At 38.9% G+C, this 21,862-nt stretch overlaps 1 protein-coding gene across 1 annotated transcript in view; it reads right to left on the bottom strand.

Annotated features, from left to right (window-relative positions):
- The window catches only part of LOC122644271 (AUGMIN subunit 7-like), a 32,094-nt gene extending 22,619 nt beyond the window's left edge, over positions 1 to 9,475 (bottom strand). The window contains exons 1-2 of the mRNA XM_043837912.1: positions 9,327 to 9,475; positions 7,056 to 7,141 (exon numbers count right to left, since the gene is read on the bottom strand). Of these exons, the coding sequence (XP_043693847.1) occupies positions 7,056 to 7,141; positions 9,327 to 9,460 (220 nt within the window). The 5' untranslated portion in view covers positions 9,461 to 9,475. The remainder of the gene's footprint in view (positions 1 to 7,055; positions 7,142 to 9,326) is intronic.
- Between the last annotated feature and the right edge of the window lie 12,387 nt (positions 9,476 to 21,862).

Raw genomic sequence — 21,862 nt, 5'->3', positions numbered from 1 at the left:
AATGTAATAAGTCACTTTTATGGACCTAAAGTAGGGGTACATAGGTTGCATACGAGATTAGTTGTTTTAGTTCCATATTTAGTTTTATTTTGGTGTTTTTGTTATAAATTGAACCAGTTCAACTAGTGGTTCAATTTAAGTGATTTTATTAGTTTTCTTTTAAGTGTTTAATGGGGTTGGATTAGGGCTCTGTTTTGAGTCTATTTCAGTTTCCAAATCAATTTAAGTTACCTAATAGGTAAAGGATTGGCTTAGGCCTTTCCTTTTTAGTGTAGGAGTCTATTTTTTAGTTTTTTATACTTTATAGAAGATTGTAAGGAGGGTTAGCATAGTATGATAGTACACGAATTTTGATATTAATGAAAAGCTTTTGCTGTTCTTCTTCTCCATTGAAGATTTTTGTCTTGTGTTTGATCAAGGCTGGTGGGATCGGTGTTTGATCCGATTAACACCTTGCGATGGGAAGAACCGGGTGGTTCCTTGGTGGGATTAGTGTTTGATCCAATCGACACCTTACAGTGTGAAGCCCATGTGGTTCTTTTGAAGCTCCCCTTCAAGTTCGAGATCAAGATTAAAGATTTATTCAAGCTCCTCTAACCAACTGAGCTGCCCTTGCAACGACAGTAGGTTTGATCTATCCCATCAATACCCATTCTTCTCCTAATCCTCCAAACCACCCCAAAACCCTAATTTTCCCACCTATCTCCCAAATTTCTTAACAACCATTTAGCTAACAACATCGTCACATAATTGGATCGAGTATTCTCCTGCTCAATTGGAATACTCAAACCAAGCTGTTTTCCCATTACCCCATTCAAACCACAACATCCCACCTATTTCTGGACATCATCCCATTACCCAAATTCTTCACAGACCAATCCAACCATCAGAAACACACCATACCTGAATCGAATTTCATTCCCTACACTAGGAATAATCAATCCAAACCCTAGCCCCAAATTCCCATCCTAAACCCTAGATCCCCCTCTTTTCCTCTTTTCTTCTTTTCCAAAACCCAAAACCCTAAACCTAAGTTGCTGCCCATTCAAATTTACACACTTCCATCCATCAAAACATCTCAAGACCTTCATTGATAGACTCACCTACACCTGCCTTGACATAGCCCTAACCAAACCCTAACCCTAATTTCACCCAAAAAAAATTTATTTTTGACCTAGCCAATTCACCTGTTCATAACAGATCCTGGTTTACTGGCTCCTTGTTGGTCTCCTACCAATCTAGGACTACTTTAAGTGGTACCAGAACCATGGATGAACATGGTAGACCATTGCTGCCAGCAACAACCGATCACATGACTACAATACTTGAGATGCTTCAAAAGTTCTCTGCTGAACAGAGGACTATAGCTGGAGAAATAAGAGCTATGAATGAAAGATTACAGCAAATTGAACAACAACAGATTACTCCAGTTAGGGACAGCAATCTACCCATGGAAAAGGATATATGCCAAGTCCATCCCAAGTTCACCGACCTAATAGAAGGCATAGGGAAGACAGGAATAGAGAAGGCTGGGAGAGAAATAGAGAAGACAGAGACTACAGGGAACAGCCTAGACCTCCAAAGGCATTCGAGTTGAAGGAATATGATGGCAGACTTGATCCACATGTATTTAATGATTGTTTAGCTGCTTTGGATGATTATTTTGATTGGTATGATTTACCTGAGTCTAGGAAGATGAGATTAGCTCGTACTAATCTAGTGGGGCCAGCCCGTGAGTAATGGAGAACTACTGAGAGAGATCTTCAGTATGAAGGCAAAGCACCTATTAATTGGGCAAAGATGAAGGAAGACCTGAGTAAGAAATATTTACCACTGGCATTCAGAGGTCGACGGCAAGGTCACATAAATTCCCTTCGACAACATCACAACCAAAAGTCCTTCAAATCTGAAGACAACTTGAACCTCCATCAATGAGATTCAGTTTACAAGTTGAAGATAAAGCTGAAGTAATCACAGTGAATTGTGATGAAAAGAAAGAGACAATGCTTGAAGCTTCAACGACGGAAGGTCAACATGTGGAAGATTCTACTGAAGAGGTCTAAGTTGAAGAAATTAAAGTAAACATCGTTGAAATAATGGAAGGTGATGTGATGGTTGAGAACACTCCACAGGAAATCATTGGCATTCAAGATGTTGTTCTTGAAGAGGTGGAGTTTGTGCCTCAAGTCTTAGATGAGAAGGCTACCAACGTTGAAGACTATTCACACGACATTCACAGTTGATATTGATTCAGAAGTCGAGCACATAGAGTTAGTTCTACTACCATGGTTCTTTGAAGAGAAAGCTCCATGCCTTGAAGACAACATTCCTAAAGTCTACAAGCAACCAGAATTATGTTTGGGAATGGTCAAGTCTGTAGCTCACATGTTGTTTTCCCCTCATCACTACAAAATTCGAGGACGAATTTTTTTAAGCTAGAGAGAGTTGATGCAGATTCATCACCAAAATAGGCTTATTTTATTAGGAATAAGTCTAGGGTTGGGTTCTATACATGTTGGACCTTTGGTCCATGGGATTTCAATGTAATAGGTCACTTTTGTTTGAGTTAAAATAATATCGCAAGCGTACGGGTCAATCGTAGCTACGGGTCGAACACGAGGAGATATACGCCACTCTATTTAACTAACTTAAAAGTAATGCAAAGTGAACCAAATTAAAGTGTTAAATTAAACTAATTAAATTAATAAAAATTAATGAATCCTAACTCATAAGCATCTAACAAAATTAAGAAATTAAATTGTCGTCCTAACACATGAGCATCTAACCTATCAGACTAACGCAAATTGAAAGGAATAAAAATGCAGCCACACATAATAACCACATAAAAAGGAATAAGGGAATAAAAGTGCATCCACAAACCACAACCGTATAAAAAATAAATAAAAGACATAGAGGGAGAGGAAGAAGAAGATAGAAAGAGATAGAGGAGAGGGAAAATGAGATTAAGGGTTTAGAGAATGAGATACCTTGATGTGCTTGAATACTTGAATAAACTCACCATGGCTTCCTCTTCTAAATCTCCTTGTCTTGTCATCAACATAGGAACTTAGACTAGGAAGCTTTAAACTAAAACTATTACAACCATTAAACTAGACTTATGAAATCAAAACTAAGAACTCGAAATCAAAACTAAGAACTTAAGCCAAAAATAGGAAAAGAAGAGAAAATTTCACTAAGTGAATGAAGTAAAAATTACACTAAAAAACTGAATTAAAATTGAATTAGAAACTAACTAAAAACTGAACTAAAAAACTAACTTGTTACAAGCCAAAGGGCAAGGGGTATTTATAGGGGGAAGAGAGGAGAAGAGAGAAGAGGGAAGTGTAGGAGAAATATTCCCTAAGAAAAGAGAATATTCTCTTCTCCTTCCTTTTTTACAATGCCTTGAATCCTAAGAAAAACGAAAAAAATAGAAAGAAGAAGAAGCGAAGATTGTTTACATAGACCTTCTATTTTTAGAAAAGTAAATTTCCAATTCTAACAAGTGCTTCCTTTTCTTGGTAAATATCTTCTCCAAGCAATAAAATCAAAGCATCTTTGACTTTTCAACTTCCGTAGGTGAGAGAATATCTTTCAAAATAAATCTATCCCAAGTAGAATTCCAAAAGTGCCCTTGAGAAGTTGGAGGAGAGAGAGAGTAAGGGTGATGACTAGGATTCCTTCAAGAATAAATAAAATACCCATTCTGTCTTTCAGAAAACGTGGAGCATGGGGTGCTTATATAGGCCTCACCATTGTGTTCCTTGCGAAAAATCACCGAAAATAGACCCAAATTTCGTCCAATTTGGAGTTCGGGAGCCCAAGATATCTCAAGTTGAAGTTGGACTGTCCAAAGCCCTCCAAATGGAATCTTTCGGGTACAGGAAATATAACTTTTGATTATTACGTTAAAGCCCCTAGAATCCAAAATTTTGCTTCACTTTGTCCCCGGCCAATTGTCAATAATTACAAATAAACCCCTATAGACCATTTTCGCGCTTCGTTATGGAAACGGCCGTAACTTCTTCGTTTCAACTCGGAATCAAGTGTCGTTTGAACCGTTGCGAAACTGACTCGATGGGCTACGCATCCAAGTCATTAACACCTCTAAACAGCTTAAAAACATTTCCTTAACATCATCTCCTTCATTTTCACAAGAATTCACCTAAAACCTGAAAAGCACAAGAAAGCACCGAGTAACTCTGTCCAATGTGGTAAAATGTATGCTTTATGTCCTAAGATTTCACACATAAATGTGCTAATCAACTTTTATAGACATAAAGTAGGGGTACATTAGTTGCATACGAGATTAGTTTTTTAGTTCCATATTTAGTTTTATTTTGGTGTTTTTGTTCATAAATTGAACCAGTTCAACCAATGGTTCAATTTAAGTGATTTTATTAGTTTTATTTTAAGTGGTTAGTGGGGCTGGAATAAGACTCTGTTTTGAGTCTATTTCAGTCTAATCAATTTAAGTTACCTAATAGGTCAAGGATTGGGTTAGGCCTTTCTTTTTTAGGGTAGGAATCTATTTTTGAGTCTTTTATATAAGATTGTAAGGGGGCATGCATTTGAACACGAATTTTGATATTAATGAAAAGCTTTTGCTGCTCTTCTTCTCCATTGAAGATTTTTGTCTTGTGCTTGATCAAGTCTGGTGGGATCGGTGTTTGATCCAATCGACACTTTGCAGTGTGAAGCCCGGGTGGTTCTTTTGAAGCTCTCCCTCAAGTTCTTTGAAGATCTCCTTCAAGTTCGAGATCAAGATCCTCTAACCAACTGAGCTGCCCTTGCAATGACAATAAGTTTGATCCATCCCATCAATACCCATTCTTCTCCTAATCCTCCAAACCACCCCAAAACCCTAATTTTCCCACTCATCTTCCAAAATTCTTAACAAACCATTCACCTAACAACACCTTCACATAATTGGATCAAGTATTCTCCTGCCCAATTGGAATACTCAAACTAAGCTGTTTTCCTATTACTCCATTCAAACCACAACGTTCCACCTATTTTTGGACATCATCCCATTACCTAAATTCTTTACAGACCAATCCAACCATCAGAAACACACCATACCTGAATCGAATTTCATTCCCTACATTAGGAATAATCGATTCAAACCCTAGCCCCAAATTCCCATCCTAAACCCTAGATCCCCCTCTTTTCCTCTTTTCCAAAACCCGAAACCCTAAACCTAAGTTGCTGCCCATTTAAATTTACACACTTCCATCCATCAAAACATCTCAGGACCTTCACTGATAGACTCACCTACACCTGCCTTGACATAACCCTAACCAAACCCCCTAATTTCACCAAAAACCCTATTTTTGACCTAGCCGATTCACCTGTTCATAACAGATCCTGGTTTACTGGCTCCTAGTTGGTCTCCTACCAATCTAGTACTACATTACAAAATCTACTACTGAAGACCACACATAGAATTGCACCCATATCCATCAAATATCAAACCATTGTACAGGTGCAGCGCAGTACCCTAAAACCCATCCATATCAATATGGTCAGATGACCCAACTGGTTTTCTATTAAATCCTTCAAAACTTGGGTAGTTGAACCATCTTAATTACCAAGTATTTATTCAGGCACCATCGTCCAATACCAAAATGTTCCAAAATCTATTAACAAATAACAATATAGACGTACTGAGCCAGGTGTCTGATACTACTTGTGCTCTAACAGTCTAACCTCTGACATGGTTACAATAAAATGGTAGACATGGGTCTTGTTTTCACTTATTTAATCAACATTACTGATCATGGACAGAGAAAGTGCACTAAAAAATCCAAACAGCAATGCACACAAGAGGCCCATAGAAAACAAAAATAACAGCAGAACAGAGAGAGGGTAAATAAATGATGAACCTAGAGAGAGAGACACGCAAAGAGATAGAGAGGATGAAAAATGAACCCTACTTTGGAAATCTGTTAATAAATAGGCATGGCCACAAAGCATTGGAGTCACTAAATCTAATGTTGATTTCATGTAAAACTTATCATGAGCTCATGAGAACATTCTCTTTCACACACAGCTGGAGTCACTAAATCTAATGTTGTTTTCATGTAAAACTTATCATGAACTCATGAGAACATTCTCTTTCACACACGGCGGTGAGTGGTTTTCATGTAGAGCTTGTATGATAACGTTCTCTGACACCCAACAAACCACAAAAAGAGAGAGAGTATTAATTTGAAAAACATTAAGTTTCCTGCTGGTCTAATGGATAAACATTATGACCAAGAAACCTGAAATCCAACATCAAAGATGAAGAAGGACTGAAATAGAGCATGTGTTGAAGAAAGAATGTGTCATGTCTCTCTAGCTATTGGTATGGTAGTCGGTGGCCCCTCCTTCTATTCTTCATCCCCATAGTGAAAATACCATGCTCCCCATACGCAGTTCATGAGTGATAATAATTTTGGGTGATTATAGACTTACCAGATTTGAGAGAGAAACATGCATCCTCCTTCCTGTCTTCTTAATTCTTCACTAAATGTTGATGGAACAAAGAATGGAGAGAAATTCTTCTTTGAGAATGGAACTTGTTCTATTTTTGTAGCTAAAATCTAAAATGTAAAAGGGGAGAGAGAGAAGAGAATATGGATACTCTTCATAGTGTAAAGATGTCTCTCTCTATAGGTTGTTCTGAGGCTTTTTCCATCCTAAAAAATATAAAAGCTCTATAGGTTGTTCTATGATAAAGGGAGGTTTTTTTCATCCTAAAAAATATAAAAGCAGGGTAGTAAAAGGAGAAAAAACGTAAACCAAAGGAAATCATAGAGTAGAATTTGTAATTTTATAATGATATATGATTTCACTTTTCACCGGTTTTTGCCAAAATGACCAGTGTTTGATAAAATATTTCAATTTTGCATAGAAAATTCTGTTTATTTATCAAAATTATTTCCTTTGTGGCTTCGTCACATAAGGGATCAACATCTTTACACGTAAATCCTAAATCGCTCATGACAATGACTATATTGCTGCCTCCTTCAAACTATTCAGAAGACAAAATGAAAGCCAGTGAAACTTACACTGGATCCGCCCTGTTTCTTCATCACGGTCCACGCCATCACCTTGAGAGTTTTGTTGGGAAAAGGGCGACTTATCACCCAAGAGCCTGCAGAAACACCGAACAGCAATGACATTCCAAACTGTTGCAATGGTTATCCTAGAAATTTAACTGGAAATTTAATGACAATAATGGCTGAAACTTCCTGACAGGCTAGGCATCAATAAAGTATGAAGCACCTCCCCACCCCCACAACAATAAGGGGAAGTAATATGAATTCTAAGATTAATGGCACAACATATTGAAAAACATAAATAATAATAATAATAAGAGTTCTTGTTGATCTTAAGATTAGGAAGTGGAGATATTCTAAAGGTTTCTTCATATTTTTCATAGAGTATGAAACACCTCCCACCCCAACTTGAAGTTCTTACAACACCACTGGCTCATCTATAGGACCCGACTGGAGAAACTTAAGTTTTGTAAATGAGGGAATGTTTCAACTCAAGAATATCACTACGGTTGAAGTTTGGCTTTAGGAATATGACATTGCATGTTCACAATTGCATAAGTTTGTTGAAAAGTGTTTTTTTCTCGGATAAAAAATATGAACTCAACTTCACTATTCATACAAAAAAAATGAGTCTTAACCAGTCATAAACATTATTACTTACTTCAAAGCATAGTTCTTAATCTCGGTCAAAACTTGTAGTTTCAACCGAGATATCTTGGTTTCGACAAAATCCGAAATGAAACCTTGAGTCAACACTGACTCGTACCAACTTTCAACCAGTTTTCAACCACATTTCGGTAGTTTCCATAGTTATCAAGGTGGGAAGGCAGCCATAGGCGACACCTTGATAACTATGGTAGTTTCAACCAGTTTCAACCAAAAAATACCAAATTTTGACCAGTTTCGGTAGTTTCCACCAGTTTTGACCAACCCAGACATGTTGAGTTTTGCCCAGAAAATACCATGTTTTGACCAAGCTTCTGTCGAAACCTGGGAAATCTCGGTTTCGGCCAGGGTTGAAACCATCCTCGAAACCGAGATTTAAAACCTTGCTTCGAAGTTGTATTTAATCTTTATGTGTTAACATATAAAGATAGTTGGAAGATTCATAGCGCCGAGTCCAGAATTCCTGACAATTAACAGTTAAGAGTATTCCCACTCTTAGAAACATAACTGCACCCAGAAGCCACACACAAATCCACATCACAAAGAGTTGAACATCCCCAGGAAGTCTAAGCAAGAATGCCTGAAGCTGGCAGCTAAATCAGCAGAGTTCTTCATGGAGTATGGATGACCATAAATGAAATTGGTTTCCTTTGGGGTGGGGGGTGGGGGGTGGGGGGTGGGGGGGGGGGGGATGGGGAGATCAGTTTAAGTATTGAGATGAATTGATAAGAGACTATCTGAATTAAAGTATGTTAAATGCAATGGGATTTAATCAATTCTGCTTCAGAAAGAAAGGAATGTAATTGAATTTTACTCCTCCAGCCACAAGCTTTATAAAAGGGAATACAAGTTGAAGTGTTGAACAGGAAATAATGAAAGGAGATAAGATGAGCCTTAATAAACTTTAATGGCTACCTGTCGCATCTAGAAGAGAATCAATCACAGCAATGGGGGGGAAGCAGAGATGGACTCACACGACCAGTTTGGAGTTGAAACAGATGCACTGCAGGTGATCAAGTGGTTGAATGATATTACTTCTGTTATCGGTCATGACAACTTTTCAGCTTGATTTGAAACTGTTAATTCTTCTGCATATTCCTGGATACTGGATAGTAGCTAGAAATACTAATCCTGCCACCCATACAGTGGCCAAAGCGGCTGTAAAATCTAATCGAACAGCGGAATTGTTGAAGTAACATTCCTGCTTCGTTACATTTAGTCTTAGCAGATAATAGTGGGTTTAACATCCGGCATTTTGGCTCTGTAGTTTATCGTTCCCATTTTCAGGAACTGAAGTAAATTCAACCCATACCCCTCCCCCCAAAAGAAAGATTCTGCACAAAGTATTTGTTAGGGTTCTTACGAAAAATAGTAAAATACAAGAAAGTAGCAGATGGGCTGATCTCAAACTTAATCGATCGACAAATGCATGTCTCCGCGAGTTATATTTACCAAAACAATCAAGGATTTGAGTTTAGTGGGATCTCTAATCTTCGGAGGATCTTATGAATCATCACAGTGAAAACCAAAAAAAAAACTTCAGAATACATGAACCGAAAGTGAATAAATTCGAAAAATCAAGGAAGAGAAACAGATAAATCGAAGAGAAGGGACCTGAAGAAAAGCCACTCCAGAAGGGAGTATCTCTCCATGCCAGCGAAGAGGAGGGATTGTGCTGGAACATTTGCTCTTGGATAATTAAGCATTGCCAATTTCTTCTGTATCTCTTCCATTTGCTTTGCCGCCATTTCACTCTCTTCCTTTGAAAAGGAAGAAGTGAATCTTGACGGATAGCAGAGGAAAAAGGACCGAAGTCACAAAAATTTCTTGAGAACCCCTCCCTTCTGATTTGAACATTTCTTAAGATTTAAAATAGCAGATGTCGCGAATCGGGCGGATTATCCGGGATTTATCGGACAGTTTTACCTAAATTTTAATTAAACGATTTATGTACATTGTTACCCTTGGTTTTTTTTTTTGTGTTTTTTAAGTGTTTTTTGGTCAAATGGAACGTTATGCATTAGAAATATATCCACGATCAAGTTCAAGTACATCCCAACGAAAGTAGGGGGGCATATCCACCCATTTACAAATAGATGAATCATAAAAAGAAGTTCCAAAAGCAGCTAAGAGATGCGTTGAAGAGTTTGCAGATCGCACAACATGCATAATAATAACGGAATGAAAGTGTGAAAGAAAGCTCCAAATGTCTTACATAAGTGGTAAGATTTCCCACGGTGAATTAAAAAGATGTCTGACATATGTAATTAAATATGCACAATCTGATTCCACTACCAAATCATGGATCTCCAATTCCAAAGCAAGCAACAAGCCTAGTCTCATGGCTGCACATTCAGAATAAAGGGCAGATCTTAGAATATCTTTGAGAGCAACACCTGCCAAGAAAAAACCTTTATCATCCCGGATGAGAGCACCATAACTAGAAGTTGTTCCTTTAATGAAGGCACCATCAGAATTTATCTTGGCATATCCTTGTATAGGAGGTGTCTAATGAGTAATTCCCTGTGAGAGATTGATCATAGATGGAGGTTTGTCAATGAAGGTGGGTACCACGTCCTGCATCCTTCTCTTGGCCAAGAATAAAGTTTCTTGTAGGTTAGTAGCAATATTATTGACAGCTTTTCTATTTCTTGTGCGCCATATTTCCCAAGAGAGAATAGCATAAAATTGGGCTAGTTTTCTACAATCTCTCTTATAAAAATCGGGTACCTCAAACCAAGACTTAACCCACTCTGCAAATGTAATGTAGGACACTGAAGGTCAAAGGAAATATGGAGATCCAAACCAGGCTAACTTAGCATGGTTGCATGACAAAAGGGCATGGGCGACAGTTTCTATTGGTTCATTACAACATGAGTAAGAAGGGTCGGAGATTAGATTGCTCTCAACCAAGTTGGATTTAACAGCCAAAGCATCATGACATGCTCTCCAAACAAATGATTTAATTTTCGGGGGGAGATCAAGATTCCAAATTAATTTCCGTGTAGATGAAGGGAGAGGGTTAGGTCTAATTGAGCGAGAAGAAGAGGGAGAAGATGATTTGGAAACATAGTATGTCGACTTGACTGAAAAGACACCCTTCTTATCAAAAGACCAAATCCAACAATCATCAAAGATTGTGGAGTTCAACAGAATTTTTGCCACTTCAAGAGCGAAGTCAGATGGGAAGACAGAAGATAAAGAGATCACTTTTCCATTCTCTAGTGTTAGAATCAATAAGGTCAGCCACATACTCAAGATTGCAATCAATAGGCTTAGGATATGGAACTCTTGAGTCTTGTGTGAAGGGAACCCAAGGGTCTAACCAGATATTAGTCAAAGTGTCACTCCCAATAATTTTCTTGATGCCCTTAAAGAGAACATCCCTCCCTGCCAGGACACTCCTCCACCCTAAGGATGCATTATTTGGAAGTTGAGCATGCAAAAAGGTGGCGTTGGGAAAGTAACGGGCTTTCATGCATTTGGTTGATACCTTTGGTTGGTATTCGTTTGTTTGTTTTTTTTTTTTTTTTTTTTTTTTTTTTTATATTCATAAAAGCATAGTTGGAAAATCGGGTTTTGATTGGGGCGAGTCCTCTGACTCAAGTCAAAATTTTGAAAAATCTGGTCAAGAGTCATATAGACTAGGTCAAGGTAAAAAATGACGTGACTGGGTCATAAATGGTCCGAGTCAAATAAGACTCAGTATTTTTACCCAAGTCATGACAAAATCGGCAAGTTTAGTCATTTAAAAAAAAAAGGAAAATTGTGTTTACCACCCCTTTAGTTTGAATCTATTACGTTTACCACCCCTGCAAATTAATCTATTTCAAAAACCTACCTTGTATTTTGGAAAAACCTTACAACCGTACCCTTACCGTTAGATTAGAACAGTTAAGTTATGATGTCATTGCCCAATTTTAATCTAAATGCCCACATTACCCTTAATAAAACCACATTCCTTATTTACCCTCACTTGGAATAAGTAATATTATTTTTTTTACCCCAATAGCACTATCTTCTCAAATCTCAAAATGAAAATCAGAGGAGAACCTTCATCGCCTCTAAACTATCTAAAGAACTACCTCCAATCCCATCTCCGATCAACCGACACCACCATCGCCAACCATTCCCAACAAGGGCAGATCCTAGAGTCATTGGGGATTGGGAACGAGTCGTACATACCCAAAGCGTGATGTCTTCGAAGAATTATGTGACGATGAAGGAAGGGAGGGTAGAGGTGTTACGGTGATGTTTGGTGCCCTAAACGAACTCTTCGAGAAGATAGGAGTGAGGCCTAAGGACATCGGTGTGTTGGTGGTCAACTGTAGTCTCTTCAACCCTAACCCATCACTCTCGGCCATGATAGTGAACAGGTACAAGATGAGGGGAATATTCTGACCTTCAACCTTGGGGGAATGGGTTGCAGTGCCGGGATCATAGCACTGGACTTAGCCAGGAATATGGTCCAGTCTAATTCCAATAACTGTGTCATCTTTGTCAGCACGGAGATGGTGACCTTCAATTGGTACTCTGGTCGTAATCACTCCATGCTCATCCCCAATTGTTTCTTCCGCATCGGTTGTTCCGTTGTCCTCCTCGCCAACCATCGTCGTGACTTTCGTCGTGCTAAATACTGCACTCATAAGTGGGCCGACGACCGCAGCTCAAGTTTGCTTTGTAATTAATAAATCGAATCAAAAATCAAGATTAATTGGGTTGTGTTATTATTACTGGATTTGGACGAAGAAGAAGAAGCAAAAGTTACTTGTTGGATCAAGGGGTGGTCGTCGCCGTAGAAGATCTGGATCCAGGGTTAGTTTATTAATAGAGAATAGGAAGGGTAAAATTAACTTTTCAAATTAATAGGGAATATAGAAGGGCAAAACTGCCTTGCCTTTTCAATTTAAAACTAACAGAGTTAGCACTCAAGGGTACAAACATAATTAATTATTTTATAGGCATAGTAGACATAATAAATTCAAATTACATGCGTGGTAAACGTGATTTTCCCTTAAAAAAAATAATAAAACCAGTTCACTTAGAAACATAATTAACTAAATAGTAAATCCATAATCTAAAACAATAAGAAAGCCTCAACTCCTCAACTCCCTTCTCTTGTTTAATGATATAAACTCAAAATGCATTGATATGTGATTACTTGATTTTTTTTGTTCCCCATATTTTTGTGTATTTTTATGATTTTTTACAAATTTATACATATTTATTGTATTATAAAATTAAAAACGTGGCTCGTCTTAACCAGGTTTGACAAGGTTGAGTCATCAAGTTTTTTCAAGAAGACGAGTCAAGTTAGAAAACCTGGTTTTCCAACAACGTCATAAAAGGTCAGTATCCAACTCGGATAACCATGAAGTTGATATTTCATTTGTCAACAATTCCAGTTACTGTTGTCGTGTTTGATCCACGCACCCTAGCAGCTACCTCGTCTATTGTAATTTGTAAGCAAAGAAATGATAGTTTGTCCAATAGCTGAACCAGGTGGGATGCTGACATGGCATTAGAAACCTCCCTTGAATGACATGTGTCCAAAGACTATCTAAGTTGTGTTGGATCCTCTACAGTGTACATCCGTTGGTTGGGAGCACCCAGGCACATACCCTAAGTGCCTCCAGTCGTCAGATGCATGTTGGAGGGGCTGGTGATCTCTTTCCCCAATCATATTCCATGGTTTTTAAAAATCAAAATCATATCAGGTGAATCGGTCAATTTGAATCAGAGTTAGCCACCCTGATCCTGAATCTTCCCTATTCTCAAAAAGTAATTTTGGTCAATTTATATTGGAAGAAATCCAAAAGAGATTCTAAAAATTCTTAAACTTTGCCATATGGGAAGAAAAGTTTTAGTTCTATCTTTTTACCAATCTACTAACATTACTCAGACACCATGTTTTAGATATTGATTACATTTCAAATTCTAGAAATTATAGCTAGAGAGCAAGGTGTGTTATTGTCCATTCCAATGGACAAATGGTCCATACAATCCAACAAACAAAGGGTTGAGGTTTCCTGGTCTATGCAGACCATGCAACTTTGTCTGTGTAATAAATCAACAGGGGCTGAAATTTTTGTGCAAATGTAAACCTAATGTCTCCTACTCACATGTTGAGTTTGAGTCCAAACAAAGTTTTCCAAATGGTAGAATAAAACATTGAAAATTTTGAGATTTTCAAAGAGGCACATCAACTACCAAGGGTTGCATAAATATAAATGGGAGGACAAATAATTGAATTTGAAAATGAAATTTGACACTTGACCAAAACAGATAATTAAGGGATAATTTCTTAGATCCACTAGATAAGAACTGAAATTACAAGATATAGGTTTCAAATTTGTTTTACACCCACTACTTTCTATTTTAAAAAGATTTACTTAATCCCCATAGTTAGTTATTGGTCATGCCACCTAAGAAGAAAATAAAAGAGAACTTCTAAAATTGTCCCAACCCTCATTTATTGTTTTAGACTATTGATCTGGACAATCTCCTAGATAATTGAGTTCAAGCCATATTAAAAGTAAAAAAGCTGCTATATACCATGTTATTTAGGTAAGACAAGGATTTTGGAGCTAAGATTAGCTTATTTTTTTCATTGATAGATGATGAGAATATATACATAAAATCATGGGAATCGGTTGGCAAGATTGACTCCCTAGTCTAATGCAATAATTGGGTTGTACACTCATACTTTACAAATACAGAACAATGGATAAGAATGGAGAGTGGGCATGCGTTGGAATGGATAAGACTCCCCCTCAAGTTGGAGAGTGAAGATTCCGAATGCCCAACTTGGATACAAGAAACCGGAACTGGTCTTGGCCAAGTGCCTTGGTAAATATATCTGCCAGTTGAAGTCCTGTGCCAATTTTGGTGGAACAAATCAAGTTGGTTTGCAATTTCTCATGAACGAAATGACAATCAATTTTGATATGTTTCGTTCGCTCGTGGAAGACGGGGTTGGCGGCAATATGGAGGTCCGCTTGGTTGTCACAATGTAGGGGAATTGGAAGAGAGCACACCAGGCCAATGTCACAAAATAAAGAGGTTAACCACGTTAGTTCACATGTAGCATTGGCCATTGCACGATACTCGGCCTTGGCAAAAGATCGTGAAATAGTGAGTTGTTTCTTAGTTTTCCAAGAGACTAAGCTTGAACCTAGAAGAATGCAGTACCCAGTGGTGGAACGTCGGGTCATCCGGCAGCTTGCTTAATCCGAATCACAATATGCACGACGTTGAAGATCGAAATCAGCAAAAAAATAAATACCTTGACCTGGAGTGGTCTTCAAGTAGCAAAGCAAATGATGAGCGGCATCAACATGAGGTTTGCATGGTTGGTGCATGAATTGACTAAGAATATGCACTGCTTGGACAATGTTTGGATGGGTGACAGTGAGATAGATCAAGCGGCCCACTAGACGGCGATAAGAAGAAGGATTGAGAAGTAATTCACCATTGTCGTCAGTGAGCTTGAGATTGAGTTCCATAGGGGTGCGTGCAGGATGCATGCCAGTATAACCACTATCTTATAAAATGTCAAGAACATACTTGAGTTGATATAAGTATAGTCCCTTTGTGGAACAGGCAACCTCAATGCCCAAATATACTTAAGAGGGCCAAGATCCTTGATGTGAAAATTTTGACGGAGCATGTCTTGCACTTGGTGGATCAATGAAATATTGGAGTCGGTGATCACGATATCATCCACATATAAGAGAACAAAGATGGTTTCCCAGTCCCGTCGTAAAATGAACAATGAGTGATCAGCGGTGGAGTAAATAACCTCATTTGTACATAAGGATACCAAGAATTTAGAAAACCATTGTTGAGATGCTTGCTTGAGACCATATAACGACTTATGAAATCGACAAACCAAATTCTCCCCCTTTCGACAATAACCAGGGAACATCATGTATACTTCTTCATCAAGATTGCCATGTAGAAAGGCATTATTGACTTCCATCTAATGAAGAGGACATCCACGAGCAGTGGCAATGGCAAGTAACATGCAAACGGTGACTAGTTACGCCACTGGAGCATAAGTACTGTCATGATAATCAATCCCTTCAAGTTGTGTATAACCCTTCGCCACAAGGCGCGCTTTATAGCGCTCAATAGTACCATCCTACTTCCGCTTAATCTTGTAGACTCATTTTGAACCAATAGGTTTCTTTCCTGGGGGCAAAGGAACAAGGGACCACGTATTATTAGTGGTCAAAGCTTCAATTTCGGCCTTCATGGCTGCATGCCATTCTGCATATTTTATGGCTTCAGAAAAATTGTGAGGCTCAGTGGGAAAAGTAACAGATGTGAGAAAGACCAAATAGGAATCTTTGAAATGATCATATTGAAAAAAATTACTAAGAGAGTGGGGTTTAACCGAACCTAAAACTGATGAAGATAATGGCGATGTAATAAGAGAACATTGCTAATCTTTTAAATGTCACGGGGGCTACCGATTGCTTTGTAGCCATGACGAAGGATCAAAGACCGGAGTTGAAGAGGGTGGGGGAGGCAAGTTGATGACTGGAGGTGGGGGCAAATCAGTGGTTGTCGATTGCGCTGGAGGGGTTAATTTGGTGAGGTTAAGGGGTTGGGGATCGATGTGTTCAAGTTGGGGTAGAGGAAGAATGAGTGAGCCATGGGTAAGCGTAGGTAATAAATTATATGGAAAGATGGTTTCATGAAAAACAATATTACGGCTAACATAAATCCCCATTGAAATGAGATCTAGTACACGGTACCCCTTTTGACCATGGGGATAACCGATGAAAACACCGAGTGAGGCACGTTTGTCAAATTTATGATGACCAACAGAGTTTCGACCAAATACAAGACACCCAAAAACCCTTAGATGATTTAAGTGAGGTGTTTTGTGATAGAGAATTTTAAACGGGTTTTTTCCTTTTAGGACACAAGTGGGTAAACGGTTGAGTAAGTATGTTGCAGTTAAAACACACTTACCCCAAAATTCCAAGGAAGATTGGACTAGAAACGCAAAGCCTGGGCAACATTAAGAAGATGCCAGTGTTTGCATTCAACTATCCCATTTTGCTGGGGTGTATGAACAAAGCTAGATTGTTAAAGAATGTTTTGAGATTGAAATAATTGTTTTGTAGTATTATTGAAAATTTCCAAGTCATTATCATATCTAATGCATTTTATGATTGTGTTGAATTGAGTTTGGATTATGGCTAAAAAATGAGGAATTAATTCATTGACTTCAGACTTGGATGTCATTAAAAATAGCCATGTACTACGAGAAAAATCGTCTACCATGGTAAGAAAATATCGAGCACCCGATAAAGTGGAAGTGCAATAGGGACCCCAAATATCAATGAATTAAGTCAAAATAATTCGTATTAGTAAATATACTTGAAGGAAGTGGAAGCTGTGATTGTTTGGCCAAGGGACAAACGGTGCAAGTGCACTTATTTGAAATTGAAATAGTAGAGTCAATATTATAAAGACGGGTTAGGGAAAAGAATCAAGACGTCCTAACCGCTAGTGTCATAGATCAAAGTGTGCCACCGGAGATGTGGCAGAAACAAATGGTGATGTGGTAGCAACCTCAAGCAAGTAGAGGTTGCCATGTCTCTTACCCGTCTCTAAAGTCTTCTTCGATTTAGGGTCTTGAAAAAACACAAGAATCACAAGTGAAGGTGATCAAAAATTGAGAATTGGCAATTAATTTATTGATAGAAAGAAAGTTACATCGAAAAGAGGGAATAAGTAAAACACGATCCAAAGTAATAGCAAGGGTAAGAGAAACAGTCCCCATTTGAGTCACCGGGGGGGGGGCATGAGAGCCATCAGGTAAAGTGATTGGTAATAGAGGAGGGTGATTATGATCTATGGTGAGCAAAGAAGCATCAAAGGTAATATGGTGTGTTGCACCGGAATCTAATATACAGGTAGAAGATGGTAAACAAATTGGGTTATCTGCCATGTTGGCTAGTGGATGGTTATCAGATGGGATCAAGGCAAGGAACTGTTGAAGTTGAGCAGCCGTGAGAGTTGGGGCAGAAACCGGTGAAGCATTGGTAGTGGCAGCAACCATAAGAGGTAGAGAAGATGATGATCGAGCACCATTGCTAGGCCTTTTGGCATTATTGTGCTCCTTCCACCACTCGGGGTAACCGTTTTTCTTAAAACATCGAGACTCCGAATGCCCATCTTTACCATAATGAGAACAATGGTAAAATGGTACGTTTGGAGGAAGAAGAAGCCAATCGAGAGTTATCTAAGGGCATGTGGGCAGCAACCATGGCAGTGGAATCAGGGACAGCCAAGCAGGCATCAATAATGGAATGTTGACGTTCCTCTTGAAGAAGCAAAGAATATGTCTTGTTGACAGTAGGCAAAGGGTCCATTAGCAAAAGTTAATTGTGAACCGTAACATAAATTTCATTTAAACCTTGTAAGAAATCCATAAGATAATCTTCGGCAAGAAGCGTCTGTAATGGAGTGAGTGCACCACAAGAACAAGATGGAAGAACATGATACGAGAGTAATTCGTCACGGTATCCCTTGATCTTGGTGTAATATGCAGAAATCGAATCGGTGCCTTGAACGTGAGTGGAGATAGCCCTGCGAATTTAAAAAATGCGGGGAGCATTTTTTTGAGAAAATAGATCATGCAGGTATGTCCATACTTCTTTGGTTGAATCGATCCAAAGAATGCTATGAGCAATTGAGGAGATGGTCGAATGCACAATCCACGAGCGCATCATGCTATTGCAGCGCACCCAATGAGGGTAATCAGTGGATGTGGGATCGGGTTTGGCGAGAGAACCATCGAGAAACATCAGTTTGTTCTTCGCCTCCAAGGCCATAAGCATCGATCGATGCCAAATGGGATAATTATCCCCATCAAGAAGAGGAGTGACTAGGGATAAATGTCACACCCCCATCCCGAGCTAGGGATAAGCACAGTCAAGTGGGTGACTAGGATGACACGCATCATCCCGTTTCTTACCAGGATCAATGACACAGTGTTCCAATCAATTGTCAACAGCCAAGGATAAACATAAATAATCACAATTTATAGAAAGGAAGGAGTATTCCATTCAAAACAGAGTAAATACAAGCGAATGCGATATAAATAGCAGTTACTATATGTTCAGCTGGCTAGGTGATGCAATAATAGTGTAACACAGTTTGTCGACTGACCATGACGGATGTTATACCCGCACCTCGGGAGTATAATTAATTATTATTTCTTCCCCGTGATGTCTAGTTATCACTGCCACGTATGTTGGTGAGCTGTTCTCACTGGTAGTCAAACCCAGCTACAAAATTATTGACCACAGTACGAGTTTGCCTGTGGAGGAAACTATTCGGGATCATGGGGGACAAACCATGACAAAGAAATAGTAAGTGCTAGCCCTTAATTTTATTTATTTATCCTTTCCCTCGATGCCCTCGAAGTGCTGGTCAAGGTTTGGACCGTCCGGGCTATTTTAGTTGAGTTGGGAATAATTCACTTATGAGCCCCACTTGCCTTGGGGAAACATGTGAAGAACAATTATACCCATATCATGTGAGCTAATCTTTTAATTAGGTTCTTTCCTAATTATAACTAGTGGGCAGGCCCATTAGCTTAAGAGACCCATTGGGCTTAAGTGGTAATTTAACCTAAGGGTCCATCTAACTCTATTTGACGCAAGGTTGGGTATTCCTTTTTCTTACCCAAATAGAACTAATGGATCAACCCATTAAGCCCTCTTGATCCATTTAACTTAAAGTACCCATTTGGCTTAATGACCCATTTTTCTTAGATCGACCCATTTAGCTCTTGACCCATTTGACTTAAGGGACCCAAGTCACTTTCTATAAATAAGACAAAAGGGGGGGAGAAGCATTCTTTCTCTTTACTTCTCCCATCTAACCTAAATCGTGGAGGAGAGAAAGAGGAGAGAAAGGAGAAAGAAGAAAGAAGAAAGAAGGGAAGAAGAAAGAAGGAAGGAGAAAAGGAGGAAGAAGAATGGAAAAGTTTGGCTGAAGGCTTGGAACCTCACCTTGTGGAGCCCCTCTACGTGGAGCTTTTCTATATTGGAGGAAGGTAAGCCATTAAAACCCACCTCTCTTCATCTATTTTGGGTTTTGGGGTTTGGAAAATGGGAGAGATTCGACCTAGGATTCTCTGGGAACCCAAGGAATCAAAGGAACCTCTATTTTGGATTTTGGGGCTTGGAATCTCTTTCCATTTGAGAAATTTAAGGTTTCTACCCTATTATGTCCTAAATTAGGTTCTCTTTGCTTTCCCTCTTAAATCCTTGGGATTACATGGATCTAATGAGGTCTTAGAACTATAATGGACCTAGGAGGAAGCTTCCTTGAAGCCTCCTTACCTTTAAACCCCTTGGGAAAGGAACCCCTGGTGAGAAACCTTTCAAATTTTGATTCTGCAGGTATGTGGTTTTACATGCGGTTTCAAGACCTACGAGAAACCACCCTTGCAACCACCCCCTGAGTAAGCCCCTATTAAAGTCAGTTTTAGGTGCGATTTCATATTTTGAGACAAATCACCTGTAAAACCACCCTTGGTAGAGACCTTCCTAAGCCCCTGGTTAGCTAGGATTTACATGTGGTTGCAGAAATTGGGCATGAGACCACCCATAAAACCACCCTGCCTCTGAAACCTTATACTTAAATGATTTATGGGAGACCTTTTGGGGATCCGTCCCTTTACTTAATTAACCCTGTTTTCACTCTTTATTTAGGTTTAAAGTTTTCGTCTTGCGACGTGTTACTTAATTGCGACGACAACTCATAACATCGGAACATAACTTATATGTGAGTGGGTTTGGTTGTTTGGGCTTGATATTATTATTGCATTATATATTATGTTATCATTATAAATTATTAAGCATGCTTGCGTATATTGCATACTTTTATATATGATTGTTATAATGTTGATTGGAGATGCTTTACTTTGATGGGTCTCGGTGCCGGTGGGTGCCGGTGTCGAAACCTCGGATACTATATACATTTATGAAGTAATTATGTTGAATGTCATGTTGAACTGTATGCATCGTGCCGTGCTGGTAACCGGATACTAAACCAGATGAAAAGTTGATGCGCTTGGATTACCTCTCGGGACGATAGGACTTGCATGTAGTATATTTGTGGCTAAGATTTTATACCCTTATGCTACGACCCTTACCAACAGGGGTTTAGGTGTTGGGTAATCAGTACATCGGATTCTGTGGAGGTGGGAGAGGCCAGTCATGGTAGTATTGGTTATTAGGGGTCTATCACTGAGTGGTCTTGGAGGCTTCGATCGGCGTAGGTCTCAGGTGACAATTGAGGTTTCATTGTGGCGATAAGTTAAGTGACCCACAGTGTCTCCCAAGTTGTTACAGTAGCATATACCTCTGACTTAGTTGTGATGTTAGGTGAAAAATTTATTTAACATATGCATGCATCATTGGACTATGTGAATTGTGTGTTTGTGCATCCCCATCCCCTCACTGGCTCAGTGGAGCTAACCCCCTCGTGTACATACTTTTTAGATTATGATGCAGGTACAGAGGAGCCAAAAGCTATGTTAGAGGAATATGGCAACGGGTGTCCTTGTGACGATTGTGCCTACGGACCGTGAGAATTCTAGGGACTTGTTCCCCTTTTGTTTATTTTAGGGCGTAGGCCCATGTATAAACATTTACTGTTATACCATTGTTGATAGTTATTAGATGGTAATGGAAAATGGATTAATTACAGTATTTATTATCTAGGCTTTGATCATCTTGTAACTATTTGATTTTATACGCTTCCGTAAAACTATTGATCTTTTTGAATGTAATATTTCACTTTCCGCACTCTGATATTATATTCTTTTTAATATTGATTATGATTGTGCGTTGGGACACTGTGTCAGTGATCCTGGCAGATTAGTAGGATGACACGCGTTGTCCTAGTCACCCCTTGTATTGTATTTTATTTCTTGTTGGGATGGGGGCGTGACAGAGTGGTATCAGAGCAATGATGCTCTGCACCAACCACAGTCTCGCGGACTCTTGATTTACTCTCCACAATTAGGTTCTAAACTAAAAATCTTCAACATAAATGATTGTGTGCAGACATAGGAGAAGACTGATTGTGGTGAAACAAGAACTTAGAAGATAATA

The sequence above is a fragment of the Telopea speciosissima genome, chromosome 10, assembly GCF_018873765.1.
Source record: "Telopea speciosissima isolate NSW1024214 ecotype Mountain lineage chromosome 10, Tspe_v1, whole genome shotgun sequence".
NCBI classification, from domain to species: Eukaryota; Viridiplantae; Streptophyta; class Magnoliopsida; order Proteales; family Proteaceae; genus Telopea; species Telopea speciosissima.
Note: the sequence above shows the minus strand (reverse complement) of the source record. Positions and strands in the feature narration are given on the sequence as shown.